We start from the raw sequence: 18,390 nt of genomic DNA on the forward strand, positions 1-18,390 counted from the left end.
TTTTTCTGCTCTCAGTCTCTGATTCTCAGACAATCCTCCACTAAGCTACAGACTCCTCCGGCTCTGTTGTGGCCTTCCTCAGGGCTGCGTGTGCCCACGCTTCAGCGTGTTTCAGTTTCTATTCTTAGCAGTGTGATCTTTAAACAAGGAATAGATTTGTGCATCTGTCTCATCTCAGATGCATGCAGCTCCTGCTGGGCTGTTTCATTCTCTACCAGCCATTCATTCACATTAGAAGCAGTGGCCCATTAAGGAAATAAGTGGATGGTGCTCTTCCATCAACCATGGTAAGAACTGAACGCTCTCTGATCCGGGGTTTGGCCCTCTTTGGTTATCAGGCCTGGGCTGTGTCTGACTCAGCTATAGATGAGGTCATGGGGATCTTCGTTTCAGCAGTACCTCCTTCCCCACTCCACCCCTAGATCCTTTCTCTGGGTTGGGCCAGGGATGGTATTTGGGCAATGGTGGTTTTTAGAGATGGTGAGTCACCAGCATTCCAGATGAGAAGGTCATTGTTTGTTCTGAAATAGAGTGGACATGGATGACTCTCCTCTCCTCTAAGCATTTTCAGTTGTGGAGGTATCTCATGGTTACTTTGGATATTTCAATATTCGACTTCCAAATCTTGGTCTGCAATCTTACTTATCAAGATGGGTTGGGGGTGGGTGAGCCCAGGTTCTTCATTTTAAGACAATACAGGTGATTCAGATGTGCAACCTAGTTGGAGGGCATTGGCAGATAGTAGTAGGATTTGCAAACACTTGAAGCTCATAGAGGCCAGGCAGGTAACATCAATTGGATGGGGTGCAATATGACTGCTGGTGAGTCTGAAGAATAGGAATACCCTTTCTCAAGGGTAGCCTGTACTTACCTGTACCCAGTTGTCATGTGATAACATTGACCTGGTGTTGCTAGATGTTTCATTTAACTTTTTTAAAAGATCTTATTTATTTATTCATGAGACACAAAGAGAGAGACAGAGCGAGAGAGAGAGAGAGAGAGGCAGAGACACAGGAAGAGGGAGAAGCAGGCTTCATGAAGGGAGCCTGATGTGGGACTTGATCCCTGGACTCCAGGATCATGCCCTGGGCTGAAGGCAGGCACCAAATGATGGGCCACCCAGGGATCCCCCATTTCATTTAATTTTATTGGGAAGAGTTAGAAATCCAGAATTGTTTGTGAAATACTCTATTTTACAATACTGATAACTCAATTAAATATTGGTAATTCAATTAAAAAATTGAATTATGTACCAGAACACATCTGTTGGCCAAATCAAGCCTTGAATCTGCCTGTTGAAGTTTCTTGACAACCCTTTAGCCAGACAGTCACTCAACTGAGGCCAAAATGATGCATTTAACAGTTCTCTTGACTGGTAGCATTACACCATCTCTGTGCTGTGAGGCTCTGCGGGGTTTGAGATAATACCCAGCTTGGCATGAGGTAAAGTGCTCTAAGCAGGGGAGTCAGAAGACTCCTGTTAACAACATGCTGGGTGACGCTGGGAAAGAAATTCTTTCCCTAGTCACAGGATTTCTTTCGGCAAGGTAAGGGGGAATGATCTCTACCATTCCTTCCAAGTTTGTAGGTCATTCTTCTTGTAAAGATTTACATACCTATTTTATTCCAGCTACTTGAGGAGCAAATTTATCACATTAAGGTGAAAATTCATCTTTATTTGGCTCGAATGACAACTAGTTCTTTCTTTCCCATATTCTCCTGTTCCATCAGTGATTTGTTTTTGTAGAGGTTTCTTTTTGTGTAGGCTTTTGGGGTATTTTCTAAGGGCAAGAAAACATTTTGGAATAGAAGTCTGGGTGGAGTTGAACCTATAAGCTTCTTGCTGAACACTTGACTTTGAGTCCAATAATATTCATAATAAAAAGGAAGAGAGTTGATACAGGGGACATCTTGAAGCAAAAAGATGTTTCCTTGACAGTTCAGATAAAATCCTGCAATTGAATCTTTTCTCCTCATAGTTTTATTAGGATTTAATTCATATACCATAACAGCCACTTTAAAAAGTGTATAATTCAATGGTTTTTAGTCTATTTACAGAATTGTGCGACCATCATCACTGTCTAATCTCAGAATATTTTCTTATCTCCAGGACGAAACCCCATACCCATTATGGGTCACTCAGCATTTTCCCCTCAGTCCTGACAACCACTAATCCACTTTCTGCCTTTATTGATTTTCTTCCTTTGAACCTTTCATATAAATGGAATTATATAATATGTGACCTTTTGTAACTGGCTTCTTTCAGTTAGCATGATGTTTTTATGGTTCATCCATGTTGTAGTGTGTATCAGTTACCTCATCCATTTTTATTGCCAAATAAAATTCTGTTGTATGAATATACTACATTTTGTTTACCCACTCATCAGTTGATGGGACAATTGGTTATTTCTACTCTTTGGCTATAATGAACATGCTGCCATGAACTTGCATGGGTCCGTTTCTGAGCAGGGACCCTGATGCCGTACTCGACCCCAGGACCCTGAGATCATGACCTGAGCCGAAGGCAGATGCTTAACTAACTGAGCCACTCAGGCACTCCCTCATTGTAGTTTTTATCCCACAATTGAATCTGTTCCTGATTGCCCTGACCTAGACCATATACCCACCCTCCAGCTAATTACTGTGGCCAATGGAGGTTGATAATCCTAAGGGAATAAGAGTGAACCCCTGGAGCTGGTGGTAGGTGCCATTCATAAACTAAAGGGGAAATCCGGAGATACTATTTGAAAGGTAGGAGAAATAGATGGGTGGGAGGCAATCGGCCCATGTTGTCTATAGGATGAGTTTGCTTGCTTGGTTTCAGGAATTGTCCTACACACAGGGATCGTAGTGGTACAGAATAGGAAGGAAAGAAAATCTTGGTCAGGATTCAGGCATAGAAGCAGCTCACAATAGGTGATTGAAATAGATTCTACTGAAAATGGGCTGGTACTTCAGAAGGCAAGGAGCATAAGGAGGACATTTTGGTCATCTTCTTGGTCCTGAAGGTTTATGGGAAATTTTAGGGCTAGGCAGACATTGAGAGACATTTGTGGGAAGACTAACTGGCTCTTTCTCACACTTCTTTGAGATGGGCTCCTCTTTCCTTTCTTTCTCCTTCTCCCCCTTCTTTTCACATCGACGCTAATACCTGTCGCTGAGGCCTTTCTGGATATTATTGCTGTGTAACAAATATTTTGCTCCCCCTCTCAAAAAATGGGGACTTAACACAACCATTTTATTCCACACTAAAAAAGATCAAAAGAGTTTGGCGGCTAAATGCAATGCTTGACCCTGGGCTGGATTCTGTGCTAGGGGAGAAAAACATTATTGGATCAACTGACAAAATTGGAATATCAATGTAGATTAGATGAAAATATTCCTATCAATATTAAATTTACTAAAGTTGGCAACTGTGCTACGGTTATATGAGATAATACCCCTATTCTTAGGGAACAAACACTGAACTACTTAGGGGCAAATGGCCATAATGTCTGTAACTTACCCTTAAATGGTTTAAAAAATTCATTTTTATATTTGGGTTACATATATATATAATATAAACTTATATATGTATTATATATATGTATTTCATATATATATATGAAAGAAATAGGGGAGAATGATAAAGGAAATGGGGTAAAATGCTCACAATAGTGGAATTTGGGTAAAGGCGGTATATGGGGGATCCCTGGGTGGCGCAGCGGTTTGGCGCCTGCCTTTGGCCCAGGGCGCGATCCTGGAGACCGGGGATCGGATCCCAGGTCGGGCTCCCGGTGCATGGAGCCTGCTTCTCCCTCTGCCTGTGTCTTTGCCTCTCTCTCTCTCTGTATGACTATCATAAATAAATAAAAAAAAATTAAAAAAATATTAAAAAAAAGGCGGTATATATGGGTATACTTTATACTTTACAGATATTTCCAAATGAAGGATTGGGAGAAGCACAGCCAGTTTACTACTTTATTTTGCTCATGATTTTGTGGATCAGGAAGGGCTGGCCTGGGCAGCTCTTGCTTGGGGTCTCTCAGGCAGCTGCAGTCAGATGCCAGCAGGGACTGCCATCATCTGAAGGCTCAACAGAGTTGGGTATCCAAGCCGTGTCCCATGGCTGGCAGTTGATGCTGGGGGTCTGGTGGGAGCTCAGTTGTACCTCTGCACTGCATGCTTACGTGTGGCCTCACTAGCATGGGGGCTTTGGGGTAGCCAAATTTCTTACTTTGTTTCTCCCAGAGTGAGAATCCCAGAGTGAGAATCTCCCAGCCGTGAGAGGCTGCACGGCTCTCTGCCCTAGCCGTGGAAGTTACACCGCACCTCTCTGCATTCTATTGGTCCTAAGCGAGTCGCTAGGTAGTGCCCAAGAACTTGCAGTCGTGTTCCAAAGCTGCCATAAATGCTTACTGCATGCCAGGCACTGCTCTCTGTGCTTTGTAGGTATTCACTCATTTGATTCTTACTGAAAAATCAAAAACAAAACCAAAAAACCACAACTCCTTTTGATAGGTAGTCCTACTGTCCTTAGAGAAAACTTGAGGCACAGAGGTTTGGTTCTCAACATCACAACATTAGTGGAAGAGCTAGGATTTGAATCCAGACAGTCTGGCCGCAGGGCCCATGGCTTTATCTATTACCCTCTACATAGAGCTGTGATTCCTGCTACATTTGGTTAAAATGCCATACACATAAAATCACTTAAAAAAAAAAGATTTATGTCTTTGAGAGAGAGAGAACTAGAGGGAGGGTTAGAGGGACAGGAAGAGAGAATGGCAAGCAGACTCCCTGCTGAGCATGCAGCCAAAGGCGGGGCTCCATCCCGGGACCCTGAGATCAGGGCCTGAGCAGAAACCAAGAGTTGGAGGCTTAACTGGCTTAAGCCAGGTGCCCCCATAATCCCTTTTCACTCACAATCACTGGCGTGCAAACTTCCCCAATACACTCAAAATCACATGACATAATTCTTATCTTCTCAGCTTTGACTTTTGCACATGCAGTTTCCTTTCCCTGGAATACTTATAATTATTCACCTATTATTGACTTTATTATATTATGATTTATTCTATTATTTATTCTTCAGAACTTTTAGGAAGCCTTTCTTGACCACCCGACTCTGGGGTGAATGCTTCTGTTACGGGCACACATGCTGCATGGCGCTTACTAGTTACAGCGCTTATCGTTATGCCTTATCGGTTTGTTGTCTGGCTGTCTCCCCGTGGGACGCTAAGCCCCCTGAGGGCAGGGACACCGTGTTGCTTAGGAAAGCGTCTCCAGCGCGGAGTACACCCAGTGCCCTGTATGGAGCGGGGACATAGTGACAAACCGACCTCCCTCTTACACTCCTCCAGACGGCGACCACATATTTCTCGCACGCAAATACAGCCACTAGCACACTCTCTGGACACCTACAAAACACCTGTCCCATTCACTCTTGTCCATGCACTGTCCATCGCTGTGACTTATTCCCCAGGCTCAGTCTCTGTCACGTTCCTCACACACCCTCAACACACACAACACTGTGACACAGCTCTGATCCTCAGTCACTGTCACACGCTGTTTTTCACACAATCACGGTCACCATCTGTAGTCTTCAAACAGGGTATTGACTCTCCTACCGAAGAGGAGTTAAGATGCCAACAGTTGTGTTTTTCACATACGCCTTCAGATACTGTATTTTTTCATCCACATAATCCTTGACAGTCCCTGACGTTACACAGTTATGGTTACACACTGTGTCCTACCCACTCCCACTGGACGCCGACTCGCCCCGCACACGCGCACACATGCGCGCGCACACACATGCATGCGCACACATACGCGCATCCTCTATGCACACACACGCGCGCGCGGACACGCACACGCACACTCACACACGCGCGCACACACGCACACCCTCCACATGCACACACGCACGCACACAGGAGCACACACACACGCACACACACGGGTGCACACGCGCTCATGCACACACGCGGACACACACGCGCGCTCACACACACACACACACACGCGCGCGCGCACACTCAGTCCCGGGATCCCAGGGGTCCGGGCGCGGGGGTCTGCGGCGCCCGAACCTCACTGCCGCGCTCACACCGGCTCCCGGCTCGCCCCGGCTGGGGACCGGGGACGCGGGGGGCGGGCTCCGCCCGGGGGTCAGCGCCCCTCCCGCCCGCCCCGCCCGCCCCTCCCCGCCCCTCCCGGCCCCGCCCCGCCGCCCGCCCCGCCCCTCATGCATATGCAGCGGCGCCGCCCGGCGGCCCGGCCCCCAGACGGCCATTTGTCGCGGCGCTGGAGGCAGCGATCGGCAGGCGCTGCGGAGACGTGCGCACGAGCGCGCCCCGGCCGCCGCCGCCGCCGGCCCCGGTCCCCCCGCCTCGCCGCGCCTCGGGCGGGACCCGGCCAGCCGGGGCGCCGCGCTGCAGCCCGGAGCGGCCCCCGCCCCCGCCCCCGGAGCCCCGCCGCCCGCCGCCGCCGCCGCCGCCGCCCCCGCCCCCGCCCGCAGCCCCGGCCGCACGCGTCCCCGAGCCGGGCCTAGGGCGGGCGGGCTCGGCGGGTGCCCATGGCCGCGGCCGGCTGGCGGGACGGCTCCGGCCAGGAGAAGTACCGGCTCGTGGTGGTCGGCGGAGGCGGCGTGGGCAAGTCGGCGCTCACCATCCAGTTCATCCAGGTGCCTGGCGCGGCCTACCTGTGGCCGGGCGGGCGGGGGCGCGGGGGCGCGGGGGGCGGCGGCCCGGCTCTGCCCTCCCCTGCCCTGCCCTGCCCTCCCCTGCCCTCCCCTGCCCCCTGCCCCCTGCCCGCGGCCGCCGGCGCGGCGCCCTGCTCGGCGCCCCGGGAGCCGGGCTTCCCAGGAATGTGTCCGGGAGGGCGGGGCTGGCGGCTGCGGAGCGCGGACCCACCTTATCGCTCGGGGGAGGCTGTGCGGCCGCGTCGGGCTTCCTGCCGGGCGGGGCTCGGGGCTCGCGGCTCGGGGCTCGCGGCTCGGGGAGCAGGGGTGGGGCGGGGTGCGCGGCCCCTCGGCCCGGGCCCGCCGCCTGCAGGGTCGCGGCGGCCGCTGGGCTGCGCGTGGCCCGCGGCCGGGTCCCTGTCGGCGCTCGCGGCCCGGGGCTGCCCGCTCGGGGCGGTGCGTGGGCTCCTCTTTGTGTGCGCGCGTGTCTGCGGCGGGAGCTCTTAGGGGTCGCGCCCGGGGGACTTGGGGGCTTCGAGGAACTTAGGGACGCTCCCCGATAGCGGGGAGACCCCCTTTCCCGGGGATTCCCGGTGCCTCCCGGTGCCTCCCTGCTTCGGGCTCGGCCGAGGTGAAGTTTGGGCTGCGCTGGGTGACGGGCGCCCGGGGCGTGCCCTCCGCCTGGCTTCCAGCTCCCCGCTCCCCCGCGCCCAGCTCCTGCGGTTGCTGGAGGCGAGAGTCAGGGTGCGGGGGTGGGGGTGGCGGTGGGGGTGGGGGTGGGGGTGGGGGGCGGCAAAGGAAAGGGAGGCGGAGTTCTTTATTCTTAGGATCTGCTCCTGTTGAAGAGGTGTCAGTGGTCTTCTTCGGGGGTTTTAAGAAAATGAGAAACCCAGATGGTTGTCTCTCTGCTTTTGTCGACCTAAAAGGTGTGGCATATGCTGGAAGAGAACCAAGGGTATGAAGGATACACCCCCCCCCCCCCCCACCACCCGGTATAACAGGCAACAAAGATAGTCTTAAGATGTCAAGAGGACCGTGAAGATGCTCTGGTGGAGAATTAATTCCCGGTTTCCGTCTCATCCATTTGTCCTCAGCGGCTTATTTCATTTCGCTCAAGGTTTGCAGTGACATTCAGAGGCGAAATACTGTTAACAGAAACGCGACTGCTGGTTACCTTTCGTGTTGACTGAATGAGCAGTAATCGCTGTGATGCTGCTTCAAGGCGTTTAAGAACTGCTGTAGCCTTTGTGTCCAGGAAGAGATGATGTTTATGTAATGAGCACTTACTTACAGTACGGTCATTAAGTGGGTTAAAAAGAATCACACTGAGTAAGAGGGGAGAAATAAGAAAATTCTTATTTCTAGGAATAAGAGCATTGTATACAAGTTTAGCAGGCTGCGGAATCAGGGATGTTGTCATGTTGCTATTTCCCCAGGGCCGAGAGAGACTTTAACTGATGGCAAAGCAAAGACAATTTATAGCTTAACCTTTATTAGGAGGCTGTAGTTGAGGGGCTGGCAGTGGTGGTGAGGAGTGAGAGGAGAATCCTGGGTTCTGCTGTTAGGAGAGTTGTCACCTGAAAAGGTAAACTACACAAACGTAGGTCCTTTGTGGAGAGGGACCGTCTGAATGTATTTGAATCTGTTAAGGTATTGAGGTATCGGAACCTTTTGCTTTTTTTTTGCGAAATAGTTTTAGAGGCTGTTAAGATAATAATAGCAATTGCTGTTTTTAAAAATGATTCTCCAGAATTCATTTGTTAAAGAAACACCTCCTTTATGGAGAGTACCCTACTAGACGATATAAAAGAAGTAAAGGAAGCGTGAATGGATGAGAAACACATGTATATGTATACACAGAAAAAGTGAGGTTGAGTCTGTCTTGCTCTATCATTTATTGGTTGTGAGAACACTGCCAGCATATTCAGCTTCCTTGAAGCCTCAGTTTAATCATCAGTAAAATGGATAGGATCACACACTGTAATCCTTTAAAGTATGGGAATGTTCTTAGCACTGTCACATAGTATGTACCCGGTTAATGATGGCTATGAGTAGAAGGGTCTATGTGTATAATTCTGTAACACATTTAAATACAGAGGGAGTTCGGAATTGGGGAAAAGTCAGTTTGGGAAGAATTGATAAAGTGCTGCGTAGGCTTGGCGGTGGGGAGAGAGAATGCATCTTATGTGAGTATGGGGGAGTTCTATGCTAGTTTGGAGAAAGAAGGCTGGCAAGGAGGGGAGCGAGAGAGGCAGAGGAGTTGGAGCCAGTAAAAGGGAGGGATATGGGCTCTGATGCCTTTCTGGAGAGATAGGAGCCAGTCCACCTGGATGGAGTCTCAACTTTGCCACTTGCTGCACGTATAATCTTGGACAAATTACTTCACCTCTCGGTACCTCAATATTCCTCATCTGTAGTCTGGGGAACTACAAAGTACCACATACCCTTGTGGTGAGAAGTAAATGAGTTAACCTGCGTCGAGGCGTAAAACAATGCCTAGTGCATAATAAGTCTACAGACAGTATTGTTGTTATATTAATCTTATATTATGGAGCTAAAGTGACTATTTATCATCTACACTTAATCGAGCCACTATTTATTGTCTGACTCTTGGGAAATTAAAATTCATTCTGTGATTGTCTAGCAGTAGTAACTGGAGGGAAAGGAGAAGGCAGGAGGATAATAATCTTAAGTGGAAGTCAGTTCTCTTTGTAGATCAGGATGACACAAATTGGTTTTATTTACTTTTTAAGTCTTCTGAAATATGACACTTTTTAGTCTTCAGTATGTATTTTTCTATTCTATGATCTTGAGCAGAAAAAAATACAAGTTGGGGAATGGAAAATTTAAAAACAACTTTGTCTTTTAGCCTTGCCTTTCTTTGACCTTAGGTACACTTGTGACCTATGCATATGAAGAACTGCAAGATAGGAAATTAAGGCAATAATTACTTGACATGCCTTCTCCTCCTTAAAAATGAATTTGGCAGATCATAAAATGTATAAAAATGTAAGATATGTGGAGTTAATGTTTCTGCTCATAGTTTTTTGAGAATGTTTTAAGTTTTGTTGGTAAATAGAATACCTAAATGATGAGTAAACTGTAGATAGGAAATGATCTTAACATTGTATAAAATGGAGAGAGTTTTGCATATCTGGATTCTAGGTCTCCCTACTCAGGTGATGCTGGGGAATCTCTTAATCTCCCTTAATCTTTTCAAAGCTTTAGTTTTTTTGTCCATAAAATGTTGAGTTTGGCTGAACAAATCTGCGCCTTTGAAATTCTAGGTTCTTTCTTACATAGTTAACTAGCTCTGTGTCTTCAGGCAAGTTTCTTGGGTTCTCCAAGCTTGAGTTTCCCTGTATGAAAAGGAAGACTAATAGTAATAGCTAGCACCTTTAGGGTTTTTGGAATAAATACAGGAATGCATGCAAACCATTCGGCACAGTGCCTTCTGCAGAATAATTAATAATAATTGTTACCTGGTTTTATTTGCTGCTCTTATGTTACTTCTGTATCTTGTTCTTCCAAAACAAAATTTGTAATTTCTTCATTTTTCTTTGACATATAATCTGGTCTATTAAGTTTTTAATTCCGGGCACCGTGGTGCCCGCCCCCCCCCCCCGTCCCCCCCCCCCCCAAACTCAGATTCCCCTCTTCACATGGTGTGGTATTTAGGTAATGAATGTTGATCCTGTTTTGAGTTGGGGAAACTTCGTTTTATCAGTTGCAAGTTGATTTTATAAAATGATGGAGTAATTATTGGGGTTTTGGGTTAATGCTTTACCTGCTAACTCTCAAAAGAGAGCATACACATGTTTTACAGAATCAGAGGGAGGAATTTCCCAGCTTCTAGTCTTTGTTTAGCATCCTGACTTTTTACCTGAGCAGTTTGTCAGATTTTGAGCTGTGTAGGGGGTAGTTGATTGCTCACGTGTTGTTTTAGTCAGTCTTACAACCTGTTAGTCTAGACCTGACTCAGACATTGCTTTTTACCCAGAAGTTTTGTTTTTGTTTTTGTTTTTTTGCTGCTGAATGCTTTTTCATTGCCTTTTCCTGAGGCAGAGATCCTAGAAGAGATTCCAAGACTCCACATATTTATGATATAGTTAATTGATCCATGTGTGAAGGGCGGGAGTTTAGGTCTTGGAATTGCTGCTCTACTGCAAGGTCTTGAAGACCATCTCTGCCATGAGAAGTCACTTAAAATAACTCGTGTCTGAATTTCAAACTATAGACTTATCTTTTGTGTGCAAACTTACTGTTTTACATTTTCAGAGTAGTTTACAAATGAGTTCTTAGTAGTGAAAAATAAGGCACCTCTCCCTATGGGGGTACTTATTAGAGATTGCCTTGTTTTGGTAAACACCTGAAATGGGTCCGCTAGCAATTCCTGCATAGAAATGGTAGGCATGCAAGGAGGAAGATGGCCACTTTCTTCAGAGGAGAAGCAGAAGGCAATTCTAACCTAGGGTCTCTTAAACCTCATTCTCATGTGTGTGTGTCTCCTTTTTGGGATGGGGAAAGTTGCAGGAGTGTAGTGGGGACATTTCTGTTGAGTAGGTCAAGAATCCTGTTTTTCCCCTTGTTATAATATCATTAAAAGGCAAAGTGATGATGACAGGCAGCCACCTACTGGAATGAGATTCTTAATTTACCTGTGAGGCTGAAATGTGGGTCTCTCCCAAACTTTGACGTGAAAGTAGTCGGTAATTTGGTTAGGAAATAAATTGGCAACTTTAAAAGGGTGGGGGGATGGGGTGGGAAAGGAGACTTTTTAAAAGCAGTATTGTTTTTAAATTTTTAATGATTCCTTTTTTTCTTTTTCTTTTTTTGAGGGGGCAGGGACAGAGTGAGAGGGAGAGAGAGAATCTCAAGTGGACTCCCCACTGAGCTCAGAGCCAGTCTCAGGGATTGATCTCATGACCCTGAGATTGTGACCTAAGCCAAAATCAAGAATTGAATGCTAAACTGACTGAGCCACCCAGGCACCCCTAAAGATTCCTTTTTCAAAGTAAAATTGACCTCGTAAAATTGAAACCGATTTTGTGATGCCACATGAACCAACCTTCCTTTGTTCCTTCCAGGAAAAATAGAAGTGTCTTTAGAGTATTAGCTCTATTGTGCTTGCCTTACTGGAAAAGTAAGAATGAGTAAATGATTTTCACTCTGTTGGCAAACATTGTGGAGTTAATAGTGAATCTTCTTGCAAGGCCTTGATCTTGAATTACTTTGGGTGAAGCTGCTGAGTCTGTGTTTGGGTTTGAAACTTAGTTTAAAGTAATGTCCTTGGTAGGCCTTTGATTTATTTCTACTTTGCAAAAAGGAATGACACTCAGGCTTTTATAAAAAAGACCAAGATTTATACACTCACTTATTTTCTGTGTGGTTCTGAAAAAAAAACCCAAGTATAAGGTGTCTAAAATTATGTTTTTAGAGACAGAACAAGTTCCTGTTGCCTTATAAATTATATTTTCTTTTTAGTAATTTATAAAAGCAATGTGATTGTTTATTGGTTACATAGCATTATTAAATCGTAGTTTAATTAAAACTATTAGAGTCACAGAATTTTTTGTTTGGATATATTTAATATTGCCCACCAACTTGTCACCTCATATGTTGATGTTTTTTCTAGGAATAAGAGCATTGTATACAAGTAAGTACATGTTCAGTACTGCAAGTATAGCTATAAATGTCAAAGTAACATCCAATGTGCTTTTTAAAAAAACTTTACTCACATTTTCCAAATGCTAACATTTTACCATGTTTGTTTTATCCCTTCCCTTATCTATGCTGTTTTTTTTAAATCATTTGAGTGTAAGTTGAAGACAATGACCCCTTATTTTTAAGTCCCTCTGTGTATATTTCCTAAACACAAGAGCATTTTCTTACATAAACATAGTCTATAACCAGAGACAGAAATTAACATTGATGTATTACTAATATATACAGAGCTTTTTTTCAGATTTTGCTGGTGTCCCAATAATGTGCTTTATAGGAAGAGAAAAATCTCAGGTTATATGCCCTCATTCCATTTCCATGTCTTCTTTATTTTGGAGTAGTTCTTTAGTCTTTATGTTTTAGTAGGACATTGACATTTTTTGAAGAGTGTAAGTTATTTGTAGATTTCCCTCAATTTGAGTTTGTTTCCTTATGGTTAAATTCAGGTTATGCATTTTGGGGGCAGGAATAACAGAAATAATGAGTTGTTCTTAGTGTACTATATCAGGAGACATAAAATGATGTAGATTTGAGTGGTGTGTTTATCTTTTGACTCCGTAATCCCAAATCTAGGAATTTATCCTGCAAGTATACTTCCAACAGTATGAAAATCACAGGAACAAGGCCATAGCAATGTTTGTAATTAAAAAAATTAGAAACAATTTACAGAAGAGGAGAGGGATTGAATAAAATATGATACATCTACCCAGTGGAGCATTATGTACCTTTTAAAAAATAAAGATCTCTATGAATTGATGTGAAGTGCTTTCTAGGATAAATTGTTAATGAAAAAGAGTGCAAAAGTATCTATAATGTGCACTATTCTACCTTTTGTGTAAGAAGGAAGGGGAAATAAGAAAATATGCATGTATTTTCAGCTCTGACTGGATAAATTAGAGATTAATGCGATTATTGGTTAGCCATAGGGAGTGGGTAGGAATGAGGGGGAAGGAGTAGAGGGAATGGGGTTGGTGACCTTTCTGAGGATACTTTCTGACTTTTGAACCATGTTTAATGTTTCACATACTCAGTCCATAAACAGCAGATACCAGTACCAATCAAGTGATGAAGAAAAAAACACCCTAAGGTGGAACACAAATAAATGAACTAAACCTTATTTCAAATGAGGAACATAACCACACTGAAGGGGGGAAAGAAAAAACTAACTTTTGAACTGGATGTTTGGACTATGTCCTCAGGATAGAGACAAAAAGAACTTGAAACAAACGTTGAACTCCAGTGAATAAGCTTTGTGTGTGTGTGTATTTGTTTGTGTCACAGAGGCATGGATTTTCAATTCTGAAATGATTTTCTATACCAGGATTAAGCAGATAAGTAAATACATTTGGAAAATGGGAGCCAACTTTCTCACTGTTTGTTCTCACCGTGGAAAGGGGGAAAATTAGCATCAACTCTGATGCTTGATTGGAGTTGAGGATATTGGCATAAATTCGTGGTTTAAAAATTATAGATGCAGAAATTGATGCATGTGAATACATATATACACATCTGTGCATCTTTTTTCCAGCTCTGTCTAAGAGTGCATAGAAACATTGACTCCCCCATAAGCAATGAAAAAAACTAGTGCCAGATCTTGATTTCCCTTTCTTTCTTTCTTTCTTTCTTTCTTTCTTTCTTTCTTTCTTTCTTTCTTTCTTTCTTTCTTTCTTTCTTTTTAAGATTTTATTTATTCATGAGAGACACACAGAGAGAGGCAGAGACAAAGGCAGAGGGAGAAGCAGGTTCCCTGAGGGGAGTCTTATGTGGGACTCTATCCCAGGACCTGGGAATCATGACTTGAACCATGAATCACGACCTGAACTGGAAGCTCAACCACTGAGCCACACTGGCATCCCTTGGATCTTGGTTTCTAAATACCATTCTTTATTAACAGGAACCTCAGAGAAATGACTGATCCCAGAGCTAGGGCAGGGAAATCTAGAAGATGAGCTTGGAGCATCGTGTAGTGCGTGAAAGTAAGGAAGTGCTCAAAAGACTAAATGATGGTGATGTGTCAGAGAGACACAACCAACGCAGAAGGACTCCCGTTGGCTAACTCTGGGACAGTATGACCAAATAATTATAGTATTTGATTACTATTCATAAAGTAGGAATCTATGAATCCATAAGGATAAATAAATAAATGAAGAAGGGAGGGAAGTTCTTCCTTAAGGTAGAATTCTAACTAATAAACTTAGAGGAAGTGGTGGAATTAGGAAATCACTATTTGACAGTCAGAACAATTGATTTGAGTCAGAATCATAAATAGTAGTTAAAGCTAGTGGATTTGAGGGTAGCTGGATATTAACATAGTCTTGAAGTATCTGCCCATGAGATACTATTATCGAGGGGAAAATAGTAACCACTGCGGGGAAACCTGGCTGATAGCACCTTGACCAAGTGATCAAAACTAATGCTTCTGATACTGCTTTTGATAATGATAATAAGCAGTTTGTTTTACTCAGTTATGTCAACAAAATCTGGTTTTCTTAATCAATCTAGCTAGGCACTGAGTGAAATTAAGCTTAAAGAAACCAAGTTGAGGCAAAAAGGGGACCAACTCTGTTTCTGTTTGAGAAAATTTCTGCCACGTATTTTCTAGCCACGTTTCTTTCAAGGGAAAAGTTGAAAAATTTAAGTCACTACTGATTTTGGCCATGATCTTTAGCATAATGACCTCCTTTTGCACTAATCTTGTATTTTGAAATATATATATAATATATATATATATTTTTCTGTGTTCAGTGGTAGATTTGGGTGGTAGATTTTCTCTCTCTTCCTCTCTCTCTTTTTACAACTTAGATGTACCTTAAAATTATTCATAATCTTAGGGCACCTGGCTGGCTCACTTAGTTGGTTAAGCATGGGGCTCCCTGCTCGGTGGAGAGTCTGCTTTTCTCTGTCTGTCCCTGCTCATGCTCTCTCTCTCTCTCTCTCTCTCTCACACACACACATAAATAAAATCTTTAAAAAATTATCATAGGGGCGCCTAGGTGGCTCAGTTGGTTAAGTGTCTGTCTTCGGCTCCGGTCATGATCCCAGGGTCCTGGGAATGAGCCCCATGTCGGGCTCCCTGCTTAGGGGGGAGTCGGCTGCTCCCTCTTCTGCCTCCTTCCTGGCTTGTGTGCACCCTTGCTCGCTCTCTTTTAAATAAATCTTTAAAAAAATTATTCATAATCTTAAACATATTTTAATTAGAACATCAGAATAATAGTGTTTTATTCCCAGTTATGGGAAATAGGGAATTTAGCAGTTTCGTTTGCTGTTTCTCCCATCTCTTTCATAAATTTAGTGTCCATAAGGCAACCAAAAATGTGTATTGCAGTGTTTTTAAAAGATTGTTTTTTTGTCTGTTGCATTTTATTTGCTATTATAATAGTAAATAATGTATTAATCCCTTTCTTATGAAGGGTTATTGCTTTTATTCACCATTTGTATCATTCTAACTGGTTTCAGTGCTTACAAGTAGTCTTTATCAAGTTAGTTTTTATTTTGAATTATGACTTAGAGAATTCTTTCAAGTGCTTTTTACTGAAAAGATACCTAAGATAATATTTACTTTTTCATGATAAATTTGGCTGGATGTAAAATTATTGGGCTCCAACATTTTTGTATTAAAACAATGGAGGTATATCTTATTTGGCTAGCTAGCCTCAAGTTTCCATTCTGCAGGAATAACTTATTTTTTACTTGCGTGCTTGTAGCCTTCTCTTGTCATTGGAAATGGAAACATTTATCAGGGTATATGTAGAACTTTTTCCCTGGGAAATTGAAACCCTCTCCGATCTGGGAAGGTTTTCTTCTCCATTTTTGTATTAATTTTCTCTGTCATTTATGAAATACTTATTATTTATGCATTGATTCTCTGAAATCATACCAGATTGTGTTAATAGCAAAAGGATAAGCAAAAAGATAGTCTCCATCTAGAAAATTTGTCAAATTTCCCTTCTGTATCACTGATGAAGTTTTCTGTATGTGAAATCTAATTACTGTCTCAAACAGATTTAATGCCCTTGATATCTTAGTCTGATATTAACCAGTGATAATGTTCTCTTGTTTTTCCTTAATGCCACAAGGCTATTTTCTAAAGTTTGCTACTGTTTAAGGAAACAACTCTTTCCAGGGGAGGAGTTTCTTCTTATGTGGTAGGATAGTTTTGTTTTTTTAAGATTTAAACATTGTATTTATTCATGAGAGACACAGAGAAGCAGAGACATTAGGCAGAGGGAGAAGCAGGCTCCCTACGGGGGAGCCTGATCAGGACTGGATCTCAGGGCCCCGGGATCACGACCTGAGCCAAAGGCAGACACCCAACCACTGAGCCACCCAGGCGCCCTGGTATTGAATGTTTTAAAAATGTTGATTTTAGCTGTTCCTAGTGTTGGAGGTAAAGAACTGACCATCTTTTAGAATAACCATGGGGCAATTTGGATTTAAAAATTTTTTTTATTTGACAGAATAAGAGAGCACTAGCAGGGACATTGAGAGAGGGAGAAGCAGGCTCCCTATAGAGAGCAGGAGACCGATTTGGGACTCGATCCCAGGAGACTGGGATCATGACCTGAGCTGGAGGCAGGTGCTTAACTGACTGAGCCGTCCAGGTGCCCATCTTGGGGGCACTTTGAGTCCTAATCTTTTTTGATGTTGAAGGGCAGTTTGATACTAGGGAGCTATAATTTTTGGAGTGTCAGCAAGATTTCAACAAATGTGAAATTCTATTAAACCCACTAAAGCATTCAGTCAATTTTGAAGTTTTGGCTGAGGGGTATAATTTTGGAGAATTAGAAATGATTAAAAGGGATAGTTTTTAAATTTATTTACCCTTCAAGAGCCACTGACGAAGCTGGGAAGGCAGTGAGAGTGTGTGTGTGTGTGTGCGCGCATGCACACACATGCTGTAAAATGAAGATGAAGACAAAGGTTTTCTTGCTGTAAGTATAGAAATTGGAATGGCTTAGAAGCAAAAGAAGTCCTTTCTTCAGTATGTGTGTGTTTGTGTGTGTGTCTGTAATCTGAAATATGCTTATTTTATATTGTGTATAGATGTCTATGATTTCACACATAAACTTTTTTTTTGTTGTGCTTCTTAAATTTTAGAATTCAAATTCAATTAACGTATAATGTATGATTAGTTTCAGAGATAGTGATCAGTGATTCATCAGTCTTACATAATACAGTGCACATTATATCACGTGCCCTCCTTAATCTCCATCACCCAGTTATCCCATCTCTCCATCTCCCTCCCCTCTAGCAACTTTCAGTATTGTGCTTTTTTAAAAAATGAGATTAATTGCCATCTATTTTTCACAATAGTACTTAGGTAATTTATATGTTATAATGTATATTTTTAATGGTATTTTAAAGAATTTTTGTGTGTGGTTTTCCAGAGTATTTACAGTATCCTTAATGATTTGTAGAAAGGAATTATAGCACTGATTTTTGCATTATTTTCTTTGGTATGAAATCTTGTACTTTTTATTCTTAATTTTTTTTTAAAGATTTTATTTATTCATGAGAGACACACACAGAGCGAGAGGCAGAGACACAGGCAGAGGGAGAGGGAGAAAGAAGAAGGCTCCATGCAGGGAGCCCAACGCGGGACTCGATCCCAGGTCTCCAGGATCAGGCCCTGGGCTGAAGGCGGCGCTAAACTGCTGAGCCACCCGGGCTGCCCAATTCTTAGATAATTTTCATTGCATTTTGGATATCTCCTTAATTTTTAAGATACATATTTGGGAAAGGATCAAGTGGATCCTTTTGTGGATTTCTAGCTTTGGGCTGTCATCAAAGAACATGACCTGTAAATTCTCTGATTTGGAATATTCAGGATTTTTAATGGCCAAATGTATCATTAATTTTTGTAAATATTCCAAGAACATGAGAGAAGAAGGAGTATTCACTTGTAGCTTATAAGGTGCAAAGTTTTATTTAAATCTACTAAAATGGAATTTGTTCATTATATTATTCAAATCTTCTATATCCTCCCTTTTATCTATTAAATCTGTGAAACTGAA

The 18,390-nt window shown here is 43.3% G+C and overlaps 1 protein-coding gene across 3 annotated transcripts in view; it reads left to right on the forward strand.

Moving 5' to 3' along the window:
• The first annotated feature begins 268 nt into the window (after positions 1–268).
• The window catches only part of RRAS2 (RAS related 2), an 89,201-nt gene continuing 71,079 nt past the window's right edge, over positions 269–18,390 (forward strand). Inside the window, exon 1 of one of the 3 annotated variants that reach the window (XM_077866401.1) lies at positions 269–287. In XM_077866401.1, the coding sequence (XP_077722527.1) occupies positions 285–287 (3 nt within the window). In that variant the 5' untranslated portion in view covers positions 269–284. Of the gene's footprint in view, positions 288–6,499; positions 6,659–7,469; positions 7,611–18,390 lie in introns of those variants that run through there. The other 2 variants (XM_077866397.1, XM_077866398.1) reach the window with 2 other exon arrangements.

The sequence above is a fragment of the Canis aureus genome, chromosome 23, assembly GCF_053574225.1.
Source record: "Canis aureus isolate CA01 chromosome 23, VMU_Caureus_v.1.0, whole genome shotgun sequence".
In the NCBI taxonomy this organism is placed as follows: Eukaryota; Metazoa; Chordata; class Mammalia; order Carnivora; family Canidae; genus Canis; species Canis aureus.